The 18707-nt window shown below is 41.0% G+C and overlaps 2 protein-coding genes across 2 annotated transcripts; both read left to right on the top strand.

Moving 5' to 3' along the window:
- Positions 1-639: 639 nt before the first annotated feature.
- Positions 640-1925, top strand: LOC106530991 (F-BAR and double SH3 domains protein 1-like). Its single transcript, XM_014026733.1, has 3 exons — positions 640-758; positions 1320-1415; positions 1638-1925. Exons 1-3 carry the CDS (start codon positions 699-701, stop codon positions 1773-1775), a joined length of 294 nt encoding a protein of 97 aa, XP_013882187.1. The 5' UTR covers positions 640-698; the 3' UTR covers positions 1776-1925.
- Positions 1926-2373: 448 nt separating this feature from the next.
- Positions 2374-18701, top strand: LOC106530998 (F-BAR and double SH3 domains protein 1). The gene is made up of 11 exons (XM_014026742.1): positions 2374-2441; positions 3093-3197; positions 4701-4856; positions 7300-7422; positions 7529-7612; positions 7691-7808; positions 9993-10093; positions 10591-10689; positions 15818-15980; positions 16076-16137; positions 16235-18701. Exons 2-11 carry the CDS (start codon positions 3102-3104, stop codon positions 16271-16273), a joined length of 1041 nt encoding a protein of 346 aa, XP_013882196.1. The 5' UTR covers positions 2374-2441; positions 3093-3101; the 3' UTR covers positions 16274-18701.
- Positions 18702-18707: the final 6 nt, after the last annotated feature.

The following is an 18707-nucleotide window of genomic DNA, read 5'->3' as shown; positions in this document are numbered from 1 at the left end:
GATACTGCCCCTGGTGACCTGGGTAGTCCTGGTGCCAAGTACACCCGTGGACATCCTTAAGTCCAATAACTGAACACTGCTCAGGTTCATACAGGGCAGGCCTTTCTTTCCAGTCACACCCCTCCAGGTAACAGTTTCATTGCCCTGGTGAGTTTCAAAGTCTTCCAGCAGGACTATTTAGTCCCAGTCGGGGCGCCATTTAGCACCTGTCCTGTAAAAGTGGTGTTTGGTGCGTTAGTGTAGACAACAGTCAGAAACCATTCCCCAGCCCAAAGGTGCAGGGAAAATACATATTTAGCTATAAGTAAGCCCAACTCTGGCCCTCTCCCTGCCACCCAGATTGTGAGAAGCAGGAGGAGTAGAAGCTGACTGTGGAGAAGTCTTGGGAAAGGAACTGGTGGCACAGAGAAACACAGAGAGGGACCAATAAGAACCTGAACACAAGAAACCAAACATAAAAATAAAGCCTTTAACAGCCACACAGATCAAGACTGTAGAAACACATGCTTTATAGCAGCTACAGCATGATGTTAGCCATGATCCCTTCATCATTGATACATCTGAACATTTGCAGCACAACAGCCAGGAACCAGTTGAACTGAAACCTGACCCACATGGTCTGCTTCCCTCCCCAGCAGATCGACGGTGATATTTACGATGATTTAAGACACGACTTCAGCCTGCTGTGTGCGACAGAGATGGAAACCTGTCTGACAACACAGAATCACTTCAGCAGGATATGGGAAAGTGTTACTAAGGTGTGTCAGTAAGCATGTACAACACACACACATTTGTTTTTGTATCCCTATGGGGACCTTGGATTGACTTCCATTCATTTTTTGATAATTTTATATCCCAACCCTGATCATTTATCCTAAAACCAACCTCACAGGTAACAACCTGACCCCAAAACTAACCTAAACTCAATTCACACCTTTGTTTTAAACCTAACCCCCCACCCAAAATTAGCATCTGTATCTGTGGGGACTGGGCATTAGTCCCCACAATGCACATTCGGTCCCCACAATTCCCACGATGTAGCAAAAACGTGTTTGAAAGAATTATTAAGATGAATAAAAGCATCCTGTTATTTAAGTTCTTCAGCTGAGACAAAGAGAAAAATCTTTTTTATACGTGTTTATTAAAAAAGAGCAGAAAGAGGTCAGAGGTGAAGCTGAGGTGTTTGAATTCACTGTCTGAGAAGAAAACCTTCCTCCTAACATTAAAGTCAGAGATTGTTTACGCTCACAGTCAAACTGCAAAACACCTCGTTGTTGCTCTGATGATAAGCAGCCTCTCCCGTTGGTTGTTGTTGTCAGGTGACCAGAGAGAGAAACATTCAGCAGTTTCTGCAGGAGTCTGTTCTCTTTCATGAAACACCTGATTTGCCCTTCGAGCCTGCTCCACGGGACAAGGTACTGAGGAGTTCTCCTCATCTTTGTTCTTCTGTTCCAAATAAAGTAAGAAGAATCTGTGTTGTTGGAAACGGTAACCCTGCAGGAGGCCCGGTGTATGAACAAAGACATCAGCAGACATTTATAGAGACGTCAGTTTAAGAACCTTTATCAGTGTTTAATGAGGAGAGCATGACCATCAGAAAGCTCAGAAAGGATGTGTTGTCTCCTTTGCATGAACAGGAGTCTGCTCTGCAGGACATGCTTCCATCAGAAGGAGACAGCTGTCTGCAGAAGGAAGCTAAGAAATGGGCCAGCAAAGCTGCCAAAGACTACAAGATGATCCTCCGCAGGCAGAGGGTGAGACCTTTTCTGCTCTGAAGCCCAGACCGTCTGCTCTCTGTTTCTGGTCCTGTTTCTGCTGGAAACTTCCCTGTCAAGCAGTGGTTTCTTCCTCCTTTAAACTGGGTCCATGCTGCATGCATAAATAAATACTGTGTGTTCTTTGCATGGTTGATAACTGTTAACAAACATGAGAACAATGAACATCTCCATTCCTCCACAGCTGACAGGGCTTGCTGAGTCAGGAGTGCACATCTTCAGTTTGCCCCACTGTGGTGAACTACATGCTTTCTGCTACGTTAGTATTAAGTGGGAGAATTGGAGGTTAATGAACATCTGCCAACAAAACATTTCCTAAAATAATGTCATAAACAGCTGTAGCATGAATGACCCCTGATATAACCTTTTTACCACCACTGGTCATGTCTCCCTATTAACTGAACTTTGTTCTGCAAAAAGCTTTTTTAGAGACAAATAGCCCATATGCCACGGCTATTAGTGACGTACTTCGTATATAGACTAGACGTTCGGATCACGATTATGCCACTACTACAGACTGCAGTTGTGGATTTAGTGCTGGAGGTAAATGATATTATCCAGGAGGAAATTCACCAGCTACGTGAACAGTTTGAGAGCCTGAAACTGAATGATGTTCAGCATTCACCGTTGTGCTGCTTCTGACAAGAACATTAGATCCTTCACAAGGTAAGTGTGTGTGTGTATGTGTGCGTTTGTGTTATACAGAGTATGAACTTATTTTAGGTAACTTTTTCATGAGTTTTATGTAAAAGCAAACACTTGCTAGAATGTATATTACAGTGTAGACACAACGCGAGCGCCCCTCCCCTCCTGTACTGAGAGCTGCCGAAACGCCACCTGAAAATCATTCTGTTTATAGTGCACCAACGTCGGGGCAATATGATCCAAACCAAACAAGTAGTCCATCAATTTAAAGTCCAAACTCTGCTCTTTCCAACAATATCAGTGTCAATGCTCTACATGAAAAATCCACAGAACAAGCAGCCAAGGAATGGTGAAAAAGGCTTAATTCTGGACATCTTACCTTTGTTTTTTTATGGGTTTAATCTGCTTTAGAGTAATTTTTCCACTTGGCTGGAAACAATGAAGGGTGGAGGATTAGATCTATGAGTCTGTTCTACAGTCACACCTGATCTGAATGATTGTTTGGTTTGATTGTTTGTAATGGACTTGATGACATAAAGCTGTTCACTCTGGTCATCTCTTTCCACTTCCTAAAAAAACAAAGTCAGAAGAAGCTGAACAGCAGCAGTTTTATCCTTGTTTGTGAATGATAACAGAAATTCTCCTTGGTTTCTCTCTGTTCCTCTTCAACAGGCCCTGCAGATGCTGCAGAGTCGACTGAAGCTCCTGTCAGGAGACACAGAGCTCAGTGTGGAGCAGAAGATAGCTGAAGTTCAGGAGACTGTCAGAAAAGCCCAGGTAGGTGGGATCCTGTCTGCTTCTGCTCTACTTCTCCCAGTCATGAACAAGCAGTAAACCATGCCACTGCACATCTGATAACTTACTGTTAACCTGTGTGCGCACAGCTCCAGGTGTAGTTTCTGAGGGATGAAAGACAAAAAATAAGTCACATGATAGAAATAATTACAACAAACATGTAGATGAGAGACTACAGACAACAGCAGAGTGAGGAAATGTCTGTCAGAGTCCATAAGAGTTCACATCTGTGGTTGTTTACAAGTGTGAATATTAGCAGCTAGCTTATGAACCTTTGGAGCTTCTAGGGAACATTTCAAATATAGCTATTGTTAGTTATGAACTGACAGTCAGAAATCCTGTTCGTGACGCCAAAATTGTTGTAGAAATATCCACTAAGGCAGAAACACGTGAATAAAAGAAAGGTGCACTGCGCAGTTTGGTTGTCAGATAATTTAATAAGGTTTGCATAGGTAAAAATGTGTAGCAACCGAGCAGAGCCGATCAGCAGCTCCATCAAGTCACCACTGAAACTCCAGTGAACAGGAAATGCATCAATATACTTCCGGGCGGATCCCGTGAACAGCCAATCACAGGATTACAAATGTCAACATGGTCCAATGAAAGAGCAACAGCTGGAACAGAGAAATCAAAATAAGAGCGAGGTCCCAGACATGAAATGGCATCTTAAGAATCATGAGAACAGATTAAACAAATGTAGCAGTTCTCAGAGAGATACAGACTAGGAGTAGGCCAAGCTAGTGTGAACTTAGCAGGCAGAGTTATGTAAGTTATTTCCACCACAGCTATAATACCCATATGAAAAGAGTGTAATGATATAAAAAAAGACTAAGAACACTGAGTCAGAGCCTCTGAACGAGTTCTTTATTAAAAAAAAAACATTTTGTCTCTCAATATTCATGTTCAAGAGTGATGAAAACAACACTTGAATAATACCTTTTAAAAGGAAAAACCATGTCACAGGATGTTAATGATTATTTTCTTTTTTTAAAACTAAGCACAAAAGATTAAAACCAACCGTCGTGTCAGCTTGATCTGAAAACAAGGACAAATTAATGAAAGCTAGGACAGAGTTTGTCTGTAAGAAAACTTTTTCAGAACAGAGTTCAGTTCAAGAGAAATCAAGACCTGTAAGGTCAAGAGGTCATGCTGGAAGAGAGCTCCTTCACGTTAAAAAACAGCTTTTCCTTGGTGACGTAAAAAATGTTAATTAATGGTATTTTTATTAATTGGTAATGAGATTTCAAAGACTGGAGCTGTTTTAAGTTGGAACAATGTGCCTAGGAAATGTGTACAGAGTTAACGTGGAACAATGTAAAGTTTTATTTATATAGCGCCTTTCACAGAAATAAATTCACAAGGTGCTGTACATTCAGGGAAGGGGGGAGGGGCCAGTTAATAAACAACCATTCAAGAAGACATACAAGGCAAACATGGGGGATCATGTCTGTGTGGGGAGTCTAACTCAGAGCTCTGGTTCCTCAGCTCAGTAAGGTGAAGGCCGAGGCTCGCCTGGCTCTGCTGTCTCAGAGTGTCTCAGGAAGTCAACAGTGGCTCCACAACGCCATGCAGCAGGTGGAGGGGGAGCTGGACAGGGAAGAGGGCCTCAGCCAGCAGAGGATGTCCACAGAAGACTTTTCAGTATGAAACACATCATTTTCAGCCTGGTATCACTCATCTTCCTGTCTAAGTACCAGAATATTAACTTCAAAGTAAAGTAAACACAGTTCTCCTGCTGAAACAGGAAGATTTACTTCAGGTAGCAGGGCCAGTTCTCCACAGTGTGAGGCTACAGAGGTGTTCACCCCACAATATGTCCCAGAATCCTTACAGCTGGAGACTTTATTCTGCTCTGAAGGTACACTGAAAAAAATAACCTGTAAGATGTACTTGAAAATATCCTCTAACAAATTTGCACTAACGTTTGGTAAGTAAATGTAAATGCATTCGTTCATGTAATATTTATTCATCATTATCTAATAAAACTTATTAAGAATATAGTTAAGGATTTGTGAATAAATCAGGTAAATTTTACTTAATTTGGTCAATTAAATCTTGTAACATATATTTGATCAAACTAAGTAAAATTTACCCGATTTATTCACAAATCTTTTACTATAATCTTAATAACTTTTACTTGATAATGATGATTAAATATTACATGAATTTGTAGCATTTAAATTTACTTAACAAACATTGGTGCAGATAGTAGCGAGGATTTTTTCTAATAAATCTTACAAGTTCTTTATAACAGTGCACATGTGTCAAGCACATTTTTGTAGCATGACACCTCACAGCTACAGAGAGGTGTAGCTCTTGTTGTAGTTCAAGACTTCACCACCAGGTGGCAGTTATGAAGAACCTTTATTGGATTCTTCTTCATGAACAACACAGACAAAGTGAAACTCACAGGTCTTATTAATGACTAGGCCTACCACTCTCACTTATGGTTACTTCTGCTGAACGCTTTAACACAAGTTAACAAATAATGAACACACAAATTAGAGTAACACAACAGACTAATTGCTGAAAGAACAATGTTCACCAATTCCCTAAACTGATTTAACAACAACAAACATGAATCCTACCCACAATCCTCCACTGCAGTCACATGACAAACAGCCAAACACAGCAGAATGCTACAATATGCATTCCCTGTTCCCTGACAACTAAATATCACCTACATTACGTCATCAAACTATTGCACACCAACAAATGTATTCAAGCAAAAGAAACCAGACAACTTATGTTTTATTTCCACCATGTCTTGTCCTCTCCTTGAAAGTGAAGCAAGGGAATGAGGAGCAGCAGCCTTTGTGTGTGCATGCACCCTCAGTTTTAGTCCAGAAGAGTAGAAGTTACTTAATATGTTCATGTTTATGTGCTGTCCAGAAAAAACACTAAAATATTACTGGTAAAATCATATTAGCATTTACTTTTTTGTACAGTAATATTGATATATAATATAATGCGTATTGTTTATTTAGTAAATTCTAGTAGTTTAGATATTTTGATTTTTTTTTTGTAAAATGTAAAAGAACAGTTACACCCAAAAATCATTTTGTTTTCAGTGTACTAATGTGGGCTAAGGTCTGCAGCATGTTTAGTCCAAATACTGGAAGGCTCACACTCCTGTGTTCACTGTGGGATTTGTTCAAACCTGAAGTTAACCCTTGAATCACCATCAGAAGCTAAAGTACCATACAATCACTCTGTTGTTTTGTCAGGGAGTTGGTGCTGATGGTAGGTTTTGAACCTGGTTTGGGTCACAAACTGACTGCACTGCCCTTAGCTGGACTAAAGCAACAAGGAGAAAACTGAAACAGGTCACCAGAACAGCATCTATAAATTTATCACAGCCATCAAAACTAGTGAAGGTAATTAAAACCTTAATGTAGTGGTTCCCAACCCATCTTCCTCAAATGTGATCCAATGATAATGCACCATGGCCCCATACCACAGCACATGGGAAACACAGGGCCCCCTAGTGGCCGCAGGGCCCTAAGCAGCTGCTTAATTCACTTAATGGCCGGTTCGGCTTTGGATATGCAGCTGAAGAACAATTCTTTGTGATAAAAATTAATTATTTGTGACATGAAATAATTTGTACTGATTTTAAAAGTGATTGTATGGTTTACAGAAAAACTTTGTAAAACTGTACGTATTTGCTTTTTGAAAAAAGTAAAAAAAAAAAACCATCAAACACCATAAAATATTGAATTGTATAGTTTTGTAATATATATATATACATATATATATAATTGAAATATTAATTTTAAATATTTAGAGCTCAGGTTTGATTGATAAGTACATATATGAATATCCAACCAATCAGAATGCAGACACTTAGTGAAGAACAAAATGTTTATTTTAAACCACTGTAAGTAACTTAAATAGTTTATTTTTAATTTCCATAAATTGAAACATTCACACAATCATTCCCTCCAGCATCAAACTGTTTTCAAACATCACTTCAGTAATTTCATGTAGGTTTGTACCATAAGATCCAAGCATTTCTACATGTGAAAGTGCAGTAAACTGATTTATTTTTGTGTCATAGAGTCTGTGTTTGTGTGTTTTTCAGGAAGAAGAGTTTGAGTTGACTCATTTAGATGAGGATGTGAATAAAGACATTTTTGCAGATTCTGTGTCGGCCTCTGGAGTCTGTGTTTTCCCTGCAGCCTGCAGAGTTATCTACAACTATCAGGTTCAGATATATCAGTTAAAGCTGTATATACACTATATTTGAATGGATGGATGGTTGGACTGATTTATGGTGGAATGTAAAATGTTTGACATGTCTCCTTGTGAAGGCTACCCAATCAGATGAGCTGTCATTGGTTGAGGGGGCGGAGCTTCATGTGGTTGAAGATGGAGACTTGGAGGACTGGTTGAAGGTATTTTTAAACAGGAGTTCAGAAGCAGTGGTGCTCCCACAGTGTACCTGCTGACAGGTGTGTAACTCCTGTGGTCAGGTGGGGCACCTTCCTGAGGGGTACGTACAGTTCCTGGGTCTCCCAGTAGAGGACACACCTCAGCTGGACAGCTCGTCCAGCTCCACTTCCTCCAAGGGGAACAAAGTCCACAGCCGAGGTCAGTGGTTTGAGTCTGGCTTCTGCTGCAGAGGTGACTCATCAAAAACACAACCTATGTTGCAATCAACACTTAAATTACTCTGATTTTTACAACACAGTCTAAATCGTTTGCACTTTATTTAAAAAGTAACATGCATTTGTATTTGTTTACATTAATACACAAGTGTTACTGTGAAGCAAATCCTGTTACTGGGTTTTCTGATCTGCATTTCTTTATCAGTGTGCATTGCCAATGCAATGCACACTATTGTGATTCGTTTCTCATCCAAGTCATCTCCACTTTGCCATGCTTCTCCTCCTGCATACTTTGTCCTAGAGCTGCCGTTGTAATTTATATCTGTAAAGCCCCTGTGCTAAATGATGGCTATGCCTTTTGGTGCCTGTAAAACTTATAGTTTTTGAAATTTTAATGTTTAATAAATTATAATAGCAGTCAATGGAGCCTTGTATTGGTCCAATACTGCCCCCTGCTGCATCTACACAATATGGTACTGCACCATAGTTTCATAATATTTAAACTCAGTAGTTAAGTGATTACAATATTAATATGATTGTATTTTGATGTTTTACTGTAATACTGTCTTTATGTTGTCATATTGCTGTAATATATTGCACTTAAGTGTCAATAATTGCATTGGCAAGGTAAACTTTTTTCTGTATACATCCAATCCAATCCCTGGGATTATCCTCTGCCACATCTCCTATAGTCTCATGATGAGCACTGTGGGCTTTCATGCGGGAGATCAGGGTTCAAATCMARCTACWGCAACTTTAACAAAAATCTCTTCAAACTTCATATCGTCACACAATTACCTTAATTACAAACACCTGCTGACGTGACAGGCACAAGATGGTATAGAAAACACATTTGAACTTGGTCAAAGTTCATTCTGAAAGTCCAGTGCTCCTGCATACATTGTCCTACAGCTGCCATTGTAATTTCTATCTGTAAAGGTCCTGTGCCAAATGATTGCTATGCCTTTTGGTACCTGTACAACTTGTAGTTTTTGAAATATTAATGTTGAAACTTTATTCCAAATTCATAAAATGGGAGTCAATGGGGCCTTGTAATGGTCCAATACTGCCCTCAGCTGTACTCAACTTGGTACTGCACCATAGTTTTTAATATTTATTCTCAATAGTTCAGTGTTTACAATACTACTATGATTGTATTTTCATGTTTTACTATAATATTGTCTTAATACTGCTCTATTGTTGTAATATTATGCAGTTTAGTGTCAATAATTGTATTGGCAATGTGGCCTCTTTCTGCACACATACAAAACAGCCCGTGCCATCACTTTTTGCCACAACTCTATTGGTCTAATGGTCTGTGTCATGGACTTTCATGTGGGAGATCAGGGTTCTAAACTTGGCTGATGCAACTTTTACAAAAAAATCTCTTCAAACTTCATATTGTCACACAATTACCTTAATTCTAAACACCTGCTGACGTGACAGGCACAAGCTGGTATAGAAAACACATTTGAATTTGGCCAAAGTTCATTCTGCAAGTCCAATGCTGCAGGCAAAGCCATGCTGCAATGACAAGCTACTTGGCAATGCACACTTGTTTTTACATCATAAAAACCCATGTCTAGTCTTTTATTTATTATTCCAACAGCTCAGGGTCTTTAACTGTCTCTTTTTTGCATGTAACAAGAAGTAGCATGCACATTTATTTTTAGGTATGTAGCTCACGTTTGTGTATACTTCAGTTGACATTTAGTTCTCTTTAGTTAAGTTTGACATTTTTCTTAATTTTTGTATTTCCTATTACCACAACAGAATATTCAGGCAGCAACCTGTTTTTGTACAGTTTTCTATGTCATTTCAAATGTTTTTTTTTCTTTTGTTTGTTTCGTTTTGTTTTGAATAAAGTGTTGGAAATGAAAAAAATTAAATTTTTTATTTGTTTTCTGATTTATCAGTTAATCCAAAAAAATAGACAGATTAATTGATCTGTGCCTTTTATTAGCAACATTATGTAAACTATTAGATTATACAGTAAAAATCTAAAACAGTAAAAACAATAAAAATTTGAAAAATCTGATTTAAAAATTTTTTTGGTTGGGTTTGTATTAGGTCCTTTGTCATTCTAATTAAGAATTTGCATATTGTACCCTGTAATTATAAAGAAAACAGATTTAATGTGTTCTGTGGTCTCACTCTTCTGTTTCAGGTGTTGTCAGAGCTTTGGACTCTTACCAAGCTCAGAGCGCATCAGAGCTTTCCTTCCAGGAGGGGGTGCTAATCCACCTTATCTGCTGTCCACACAGTGAGGTACAACTATGTGCTGTCCACACTGTGAGGTACAMCTATGTGCTGTCCACACTGTGAGGTACAACTATSTGCTGTCCACACWGTGAGGTACAACTATGTGCTGTCCACACAGTGAGGTACARCTATCTGCTGTCCACACAGTGAGGTACAACTATGTGCTGTCCACACTGTGAGGTACACCTATGTGCTGTCCACACAGTGAGGTACAACTATCTGCTGTCCACACAGTGAGGTACAACTATGTGCTGTCCACACTGTGAGGTACAACTATCTGCTGTCCACACAGTGAGGTACAACAGGTATATATATCTGTGTACTGTTCACAGTGAGGTACAACAGTAATATATCTGTGTACTGTTCACTCAGTGAGGTACAACAGGTATATATCTGTGTACACACAGTGAGGGTCACAGGTAAATGTATTACATGGTTATTACATGTGTTGACAGCAGATGTTAACAGATGTACAACATACTGTGTTAAAAAATGAACTGTAGGTGGATGACGGTTTTTGGGAAGGAGAGCTGGATGGACGAATTGGTCTCTTTCCATCTTCGCTGGTTGAGCTCCTCCATGATGAAGAGGAGGAGGAGGAGGTGAGTTTGGACTCAGTCTGCCCATTTCTGATAAAACATCTTTCTGTGTCTTCAGACCAGTGATCATATAAAGAGTTTAATATTATAGTATTTTGTGGAAAATTGTGCAAACTCAGTCTGCATGCTGAAGTGGTCCAGGACGATCCCCATCAGTGCATCAAATTAACAAGTTTACTTTTAGGATTCAGAGCTGTTTTACACAAAAACACATTTAAAAGATTGATTTGTTAACCGCAAACTGGTGTGTCGTCAGACCCTTGGGGTCACACACTCTGTGGAGCAAAGCATCAATGAATCCAAAGCAGGCATTTGGTAAACAGGAAATTAGTTACTGACCTTCCGGTGGGAGATGTTCCTGACAGGTAAGACCACCATAGATTGAGGACTGAGTGGGCAGATCTCGAAGCAAAAGGACAGGCTTAGTTCAAGAATCCAGAGGGAGGTTCGAAGTCAGAGCCAGGGGGTCAGAGAGCTTAAAACAAATCCAATATATGAACCAGTAAACAATGTCCAAAGTGCAGAAATGGGGTCGAGAGCCAAGGATTACAGTCAGCATGAGTATCAGACAAGAAGCAGGCAAAAGACAAAGGTCCGGGGGCAGGCAATGGGTCAGGAACAAGAGATCAGGCAAAGGCAAGGACTGTGAAAAAACTCTGGCCACCCACCTGGCGAACTGTTCAATAATCTGACACCAAGAGACTGTGGACATGTAGCTTAAGTAGGAGGCAGAACAGGTGAAGCAGATGAGGTTGATTACTGTGGCAGTGAAGTGGGAAGTGTGGCAGTGAAGCCGGTGGCGGGGCATGAGCTGTGGGAGTGACAAGCAACAGAGAACCAGACGGAGCAGCCAGGATGTGACACAAATAGCCTAAAACACATTATTTACCTTTAAATCGTCCAAACAAAGTCAATGCAAAAAAAAATCCTCTAATTGTGTGGAACACAGAATGAGCTCCTGGCCTGCACCGAACAGTCCACACAAACAAAATAAATCATATTTTTAAGTCAGTAGTGTATACACAAAATCCTTTTTTGTTTTGTTATCAAACTACCCACCAAGAAAAGCCCTATGAAAAATTATTTTTTGTATTTCTTGCTTCCTTGGGTGACTGATGACAGCAGTAAATATTTTTTCTCTTTAACATAACCTTTATGTTTCAACATATTGACTTCTACCAAACGGTTGAGATGTCATTTAATAGTTAAGGTCCAAAATTGCAAACAAATGGCACAAATATTAGAAAAGGTAAAAAAAACATGCTCATCTGCCAAAAAAATATTGTGTCTTTTCATTTTAACAAAGGAAAGTTTTGTATCAAACGAATGTATAAAGTTTTAGGTTGATTGCTTGTGTAAAAAGTGCAACAGCACAAAATTCAGCTGACTTCTGATTGAGTGTTCTTATACAAAACGTGTGTGATTGTGTAATCACACTACTCCTCTTAGAGCATAAGATATTGTTCATTTATGGTGATTTGCTCCCTCCTCTCCCTGGGCTGCCACCTTATTGTGGTGGAGAGGTTTGTGTATCCCAATGATCCTAGGAGCTATGTTGTCAGGGGTTTCATGCCCCCAGTATGGTCACCCAAGGCAAACAGGTCTTAGGTGAGGGATCAGACAGAAAGCAGCCGATAGATCGGCAGTCCAAGTGGATTGTGGCTTGGGTGGTCGCTGAGGCAAAACTCTGGCATGGGAGGAGTTCAGAGACGCCATGGAAAAAGACTTCTGTACAGCTTCGAGGCACTTCTGGTCCACCATCCGACATCTCAGGGGGGGAAAGCTGTTTGCCACCAACACTGTTTATGGTGGGGATGGTGTGCTGCTGACCTTAACTTGGGAAATTTTGGTTTGGTGGGCAGAATACTTCGAAGACCTCATCCCACCGACATGTCTTTCTATGAGGAAGCAGAGCCTGAGGACCCTGGGTCGGACTCCCCAATCACTGGTGCCAAGGTCACAGAGGTGGTTAAAAAGCTCCTCAGCGGCAAGGCGCTGGGGATGGATGAGATTCGCCCGAAGTTCCATAAGGCTCTGGATGTTGTGGGGTTGTGTTGCTTGACGTGACCCTACAATATCGTGTGGACATCGGGGGCAGTTCCCCTGGATTGGCAGACCGGGGTGGTTGTCCCCCTATTTAAAAAGGAGAACCGTACAGTGTGTTCCAACTTTAGGGGGATCACACTTCTACGCCTCCCTGGTAAGGTCTATTCAGGGGTCCTGGAGAGAACGGTCCCTTGGATAGTCGAATCTCCAATTCAGGAAGAGCAGTGTGGTTTTCGTCCTGGTCGTGGAACAGTGGACCAGCTCTACACCCTCAGCAGGGTCCTGGATGGTTCATGAGAGTTCAATCAACCAGTCTACATGTGTTTTGTGGACTTGGAGAAGGCGTTCGACCGTGTCCTTTGGTGACTCCTGTGGGGGGTACTCTGGGAGTATGGGGTACCAGGCCCATTGATACTGGCTGTTAGGTCCATGTATGACCGATGCCAGAGCTTGGTCATCATTGCCGGTAGTAAGTCAGACTCGTTTCCGGTGAGAGATTAACTCTGCCCAGGTTTCCCTTTGTCACCGATTCCGTTCAAAACTTTTATGAACAGAATTTCTAGGTGCAGCCAAGGTGTTGAGAGGATCCTTTTTGGTGACCTTAGGATAACATCTCTGCTTTTTGCAGATGATGTGGTCCTATTGGCTCATCAGATCCTGATCTCCAGCTCTCACTGGAGTGGTTTGCAGCTGAGTGTGAAGCGGCCGGGATGAGGATCAGTGCCTCTAAAACTGAGACCTTGGTCTTGAGCTGGAAAAGGGTAGGGTGCCTTCTCCGGGTCGGGGAGGAGGTCTTGCCCCAAGTGGAGGAGTCTGGCTCTTGTTCACGAATGAGGGAAGAATGCAGCGGGAGATTGATAGGCAGGTTGGTGCTGCGTCTGCGGTGATGACAGCACTGTACCGGTCTGTCGTGGTAAAGCAAGATCTGATCCAGAAGGCGAAGCTCTCAGTTTACCGGTCGGTCTACGTTCCTACCCTCATTTATGGTCACGAGCTTTGGGTAGTGACAGAAAGGACAAGATCGCGGATACAAGCGGCCGAAATGAGTTTCCTTTGCACGGTGTCTGGGCTCTCCCTTAGAGATAGGGTGAGAAGCTCAGTCATCCGCAATGGACTCAGAGTAGAGCCACTGCTCCTCCACATTGAGAGGAGCCAGTTGAGGTGGCTTGGGCATCTGGTTAGGATCCCTCCTCGACGCCTCCCTGGTGAGGTGTTCCGGGCACGTCCCACCGGAAGGAGGCCCAGAGGAAGACCCAGGACACGCTGGAAGTTATATGTTTCTCAGCTGGCCTAGGAATGCCTTGTAATTCCCCAAAAGGAGATGGCTCAAGTGGCTGGGGAGAAGGAAGTCTGGGTCTTTCTGCTTAGACTATTGCCCCCGCAACCCAACCCCGGATAAGCGGAAGAAATGGACGGACGGTAATTTGCTACAAAGTATTCCTGGTGTGTTGAAACACAAGAAAACAATACCTGTATGACATTTCCACCCTGTTACACCCTTGGGGCATAGGTTGCATTATTCTTGCTTGTCACGATAAAGAGGCCAGTGTCCTAAATTATCTTAATGAAGATATCTACTGGTTGTGGTTTTGGTCATGAGGGTCTTGGGGTGCATCATTTCATATGTCAGAGGGAAGAAGTAAATTTGCACCGATACAGGATGCACCCAAATGGGGATGCAACCTCCTGGAGTTAGATGTGGTCTTGTACAGGTGTACCAGTATATCCAAAGAGCAATTCCTCCCATATGCTCACTGTAAGCAGGGATAAGTGATGGGTATGGGATAACAGTCTTTATACTAGACTCAGTTGATCCACCAGTTTACAAAAAAGGCATGATCCCACAGGCATTGCTCAGAGGGTTGACACATTTGCTGTCAAACCCTTTTACTGCAATCACCCCTTCAGCAGACCTGGTATCTTAGGCTGCACAACCCTTTTTTTCATTAGTTCATTGAATGATCTTCACCAATGCAGTTTGATCATATGGTACAATGCACTTAACACCCAAAGATGTATGCAAGTTCTGGACCAAGCTGAAACTTGTAAAGATGTTGTCACAGAAGACAACAGACAGCTGAGGCTCTCATGGTTTTGAATAATGTCACCAATTTAGCTCCAAGAAGTAGACTTTGTTTCAACTCACTGAGGGGAACATTGCTTGTGTTATTTCATTATAGAGTATATTATAATGATGGTGGTCAGAGGGTCCGGTGGTGCCGGTGCATGGCAGCCCAGCTGTGGCTACAATAGCTTACCACCATCAGTGTGTGAATGTGTGTATGAATGGTGAATGTCTGTAGTGTAAAGCACTTTGGGGTCCTGAGGGACTTGACAAAGCTCTATATAAGTTAAGCCCATTTACCATTATGATTTCTACGTTTTTCTGGATTTTACTCATAGCGACTAAGATCAACTTAAAAAGCTACAAAAATAAAGAGTATGAAAATTCCTTCAGCATATTCATGATGTACTAATAATGAACAAGTCATTTAATAAATAAACTAGAATGGTTTGAATAAATTGATTTTATGGGTAGTAGGCCTAATCATTTTTAATTAGATTAGCTTAAATTTTCTACTCTTGTCATGAATTGACAAATCAACTGTTTGGTAGAGCACATTTTCTAAAAATGTTTAAACATATATTTAGTTTTGAGCTGCATCAAGGGTAAAAAAAAACTGTTTAGTAAGGCCTTTATTACCAAAATATGTAAAAGTATCAATTTCTTTCAAAATTTACCTAATAAGTCATGTCATGCTAAATTTCCTTGTTCTTGACTTCCTGGTTGGAGGAGAGGATTAACCATTTACTGTCACAGTGCCTTCTCGTGGATATTTTTAGCATTACATACTTCAAAATAGTAGAGCTGGCTCAGTCAGTTTTAGTTTGGTTAAACACTCCCTTCTTTGAAAATTATCAGCTCAAAATATGGTCAACCATTTGGTTGACAGGGCAGTTAAAGGGTTCATTCAGTCAGGCACTGAAGTGGTTAAATTCTTGTACACTATGAGATTTTTGCAATTATCAGACAAGTATGTTAATTATTGTGCATTTGTTTCTGACCCTTCATTCATCTCTCCAGACTCCAACTACCTTCTCAGATCCAGACGCAGTCCTAGACCCAGTCCCAGAACCAGTCCCAGACCCATCAGTCTCTGATGGTAGCTCAACAGGTAGTCCTGCTCCCTCTAGTTGTCTGGAGGATAATCAGCAGTTTGTTCTGATGGAATCAACAAAATCTGCAGGCAAGACATGTTTTTCATTGCTTCCTGTATAAACCGATATTAGATGTGCTGATTGTTCACTCTCTCGCTCTCTCTCTGTCTCTCTCTCACACCAGAGGCTGAAGCCAGTGACCTCGCTCCTGCAGAGTTCCCCAGTACCAGTACTCGAATAAGACCAGTAAGTTCTGGTTCTGACTCGCCTGATGGAAATAAACTCACATCTTCCAACATGTACGAGTTAAACCATCTCTAAATTGTGTCCTCTGTTGTTTCAGTGTCGAGCGCCCCCTCCTCCTCCGACTCACAGGCTGTAAACTTCACAGAATGGCAGACAAACCAGTGTTTGCTTTTTAACCAGAGGAACTTTCCTCAGAGTCAGAACATGTCATAGTGTTGAAAGAACATGTTGGTGTGTAAAAGTTATCCTACAGATAAATCAAACAGAAATCTACAGGCTGTCAAGCTTTGTTTCATGACATAAAATAGTCAACATTTTTATTAAACCAAGAGTTTGTGACCTCTCCATCAGAACATCTGTCTCTTCAGCCCAGATGTTTTTCACATCGGCAACTTTATTTAAATACAACTTCTAGTGAAACACATGCAGCAACAGTACAGTCTGTATGACTTGTATGTTTTTTACATTTTACCAAAAACAAGTGTTCTCATAAGTTCAGTTATTCTGTAGTTGTTCATGTGAGTCATTTGAACCTGGAACATTATGTTGTTTGGTTGGGTTCCATCCTGTTCATTAGTAAAATCAAAACAAACACTAAAACTAAACTTTGTTTCATTATAAAAACCTACTGATAGACCTACTGATACGTAGACCTGTGGAGAAATAAACTGGTGGATTGTTCAGAGAACCTGTGACATCTTTTCTTCCTGAGATAAAACCAGTCCAGATGACTGCATCAGACGAGTGTTTCTGCATGTTCATCAGCTTTACAGACTAAACAGAAAACATTTGAGTGTATTTTAAATATAGTGATTTCACTCTCAAATATAAAAGGGGCAACAGAATTCAATAGTTTTAACTTCACAGCCACATTCTTGGATATAATTTGTCATCTGAAGACACCCCTATACAAGCGGTGCGAGAGAGCTCACTGCTCCTCCACATCGAGAGGAGCCAGTTGAGATGGTTCGGGCATCTGGTAAGGATGCCTCCTTCAGGCATTTCCAACTGGGAGGAGACCCAGAGGAAGACCCAGGACATGCTGGAGAGACTATGTCTTTCGGCTGACCTGGGACGCCTTGTAGTCCTCCCAGAAGAGCTGGAAGAGGTGGCTGGGGATAGAGAGGTCTGAGCTGCCCTGCTTAAGCTGCTGCCCCCACGACCTGACTTCAGATAAAGCTAAAGATAATGGATGGATGGATGTGAAGACAGACCAGCAGCTTTAGTCCTAAAATAAATATATGACAGAGTCTCTACATAGAATACATCTATAGTTTGATTTTTTTTGACAGAATAAAACCATCCGATTAAATACTTTATTTCATCATTCATCTCTATATGATTATATTTAACACCATGTTACATCAGGGAGGTTTATTGCAGTGACGAAAGAGTTGGACCAGTTGGATCAGAACGTCTGAACCATGAAGAGACCGAGTCAAACTCCTGGGTTTCCACTTCATCCATGATGTTTCACCTCAGGAGGAAGTTACAAGTTCATGGAAACATGGAGAAAGACCTCCTGGTCTGGTTCCCATCAAGACCAGGAAATAAGACTGAGCTCTGACCCCAGAACTCTGAACTCTCCCAGTTCTGACCCAGTCTACTGCGGCCCAGAGGAACAGATGCACCCGGGCCCAGAGCCAGAACGTCCGGATCTAAATAAATCCTCCTGCTTACGTCACAAACAACATGCAAATCCTACAGTCAGTTTTCTGTCATTTATCAGCTAAATATTCTGTCTGAAACAAAGCAGATCTGTTGTTCGTTTCAACTTTTGTTCTGAATCAGAAATTAGAGCTGGAAATTAATCTAAAGTTCAGAAAAAATAAAATTTACGCTAATCTGAAGGAGTACCTTTTTCCTCTCATTTGAGTTGTTTTACACAGTTAGTTTTTCTGAACATGTTTAGAGTTAAATTTTCTGCTTTTCTTTCAGAATTTAAACACATTAAAAGAGCTTTAAAACATTATTCTTTCCTGTTGTTGCAGCAGCAAGTGACTTCATTTTACCTGAACATTTAAAGTGACTGACAGTTTCCTGTGGTGTCACTGACTGCAAAAGTTTTCACCCCCTCTTAGTGTATTTTCAGTTTTGTTGTCTTACAACCTCAGATTTAACTGGATTTTTTTTATTGATTTAAAACAATATTTGTAAGATAAATGAGGAATATTTGTTCATGTCATTCAAATATCTCTAGTTAGAACTACCACCAAGCAAGAGACATCATGAAGACCAAGGATCGATCCGCACAGGATAGAGATCAGATATTGGTTGGGTTCCACAGAGCTCCACTAAATCTATTCTGAGGAAATGGAAAGATGATGTCACCACATCAAACCTGCCAGGAGAGGGTGGACCACCTTCTGGTCAACTACTAACCCACCCTGTGCGTTAGTAGAGCATTGTAAGGGGTACCCTACTGTAGGGGGTACCATGCTGATTTAAACATTGTAAGGGGTGCCCTTCTGTAGGGGGTACCCTGCTGATTTAAAGCATTGTAAGGGGTACCCTACTGAAGGGGGTACCCTGCTGATTTAAAGCATTGTAAGGGGTACTCTACTGAAGGG

This window comes from Austrofundulus limnaeus, unplaced genomic scaffold (genome assembly GCF_001266775.1).
Source record: "Austrofundulus limnaeus strain Quisiro unplaced genomic scaffold, Austrofundulus_limnaeus-1.0 Scaffold586, whole genome shotgun sequence".
Taxonomy (NCBI): Eukaryota; Metazoa; Chordata; class Actinopteri; order Cyprinodontiformes; family Rivulidae; genus Austrofundulus; species Austrofundulus limnaeus.
This window is presented reverse-complemented; position numbering and strand designations above follow the sequence as displayed.

Excerpts from the sequence above, each read along its gene's own strand:
- LOC106530991 (XM_014026733.1), top strand. The coding sequence starts at position 699 with ATGGAAACCTGTCTGACAACACAGAATCACTTCAGCAGGATATGGGAA. Across the intron at positions 759-1,319 it reads TATGGGAAAGTGTTACTAAG|GTGACCAGAGAGAGAAACAT; the intron begins GTGTGTCAGTAA and ends TGTTGTTGTCAG. Across the intron at positions 1,416-1,637 it reads AGCCTGCTCCACGGGACAAG|GAGTCTGCTCTGCAGGACAT; the intron begins GTACTGAGGAGT and ends TTGCATGAACAG.
- LOC106530998 (XM_014026742.1), top strand. The coding sequence starts at position 3,102 with ATGCTGCAGAGTCGACTGAAGCTCCTGTCAGGAGACACAGAGCTCAGT. Across the intron at positions 7,423-7,528 it reads GAGTTATCTACAACTATCAG|GCTACCCAATCAGATGAGCT; the intron begins GTTCAGATATAT and ends CTCCTTGTGAAG. Across the intron at positions 16,138-16,234 it reads CCAGTACTCGAATAAGACCA|TGTCGAGCGCCCCCTCCTCC; the intron begins GTAAGTTCTGGT and ends CTGTTGTTTCAG.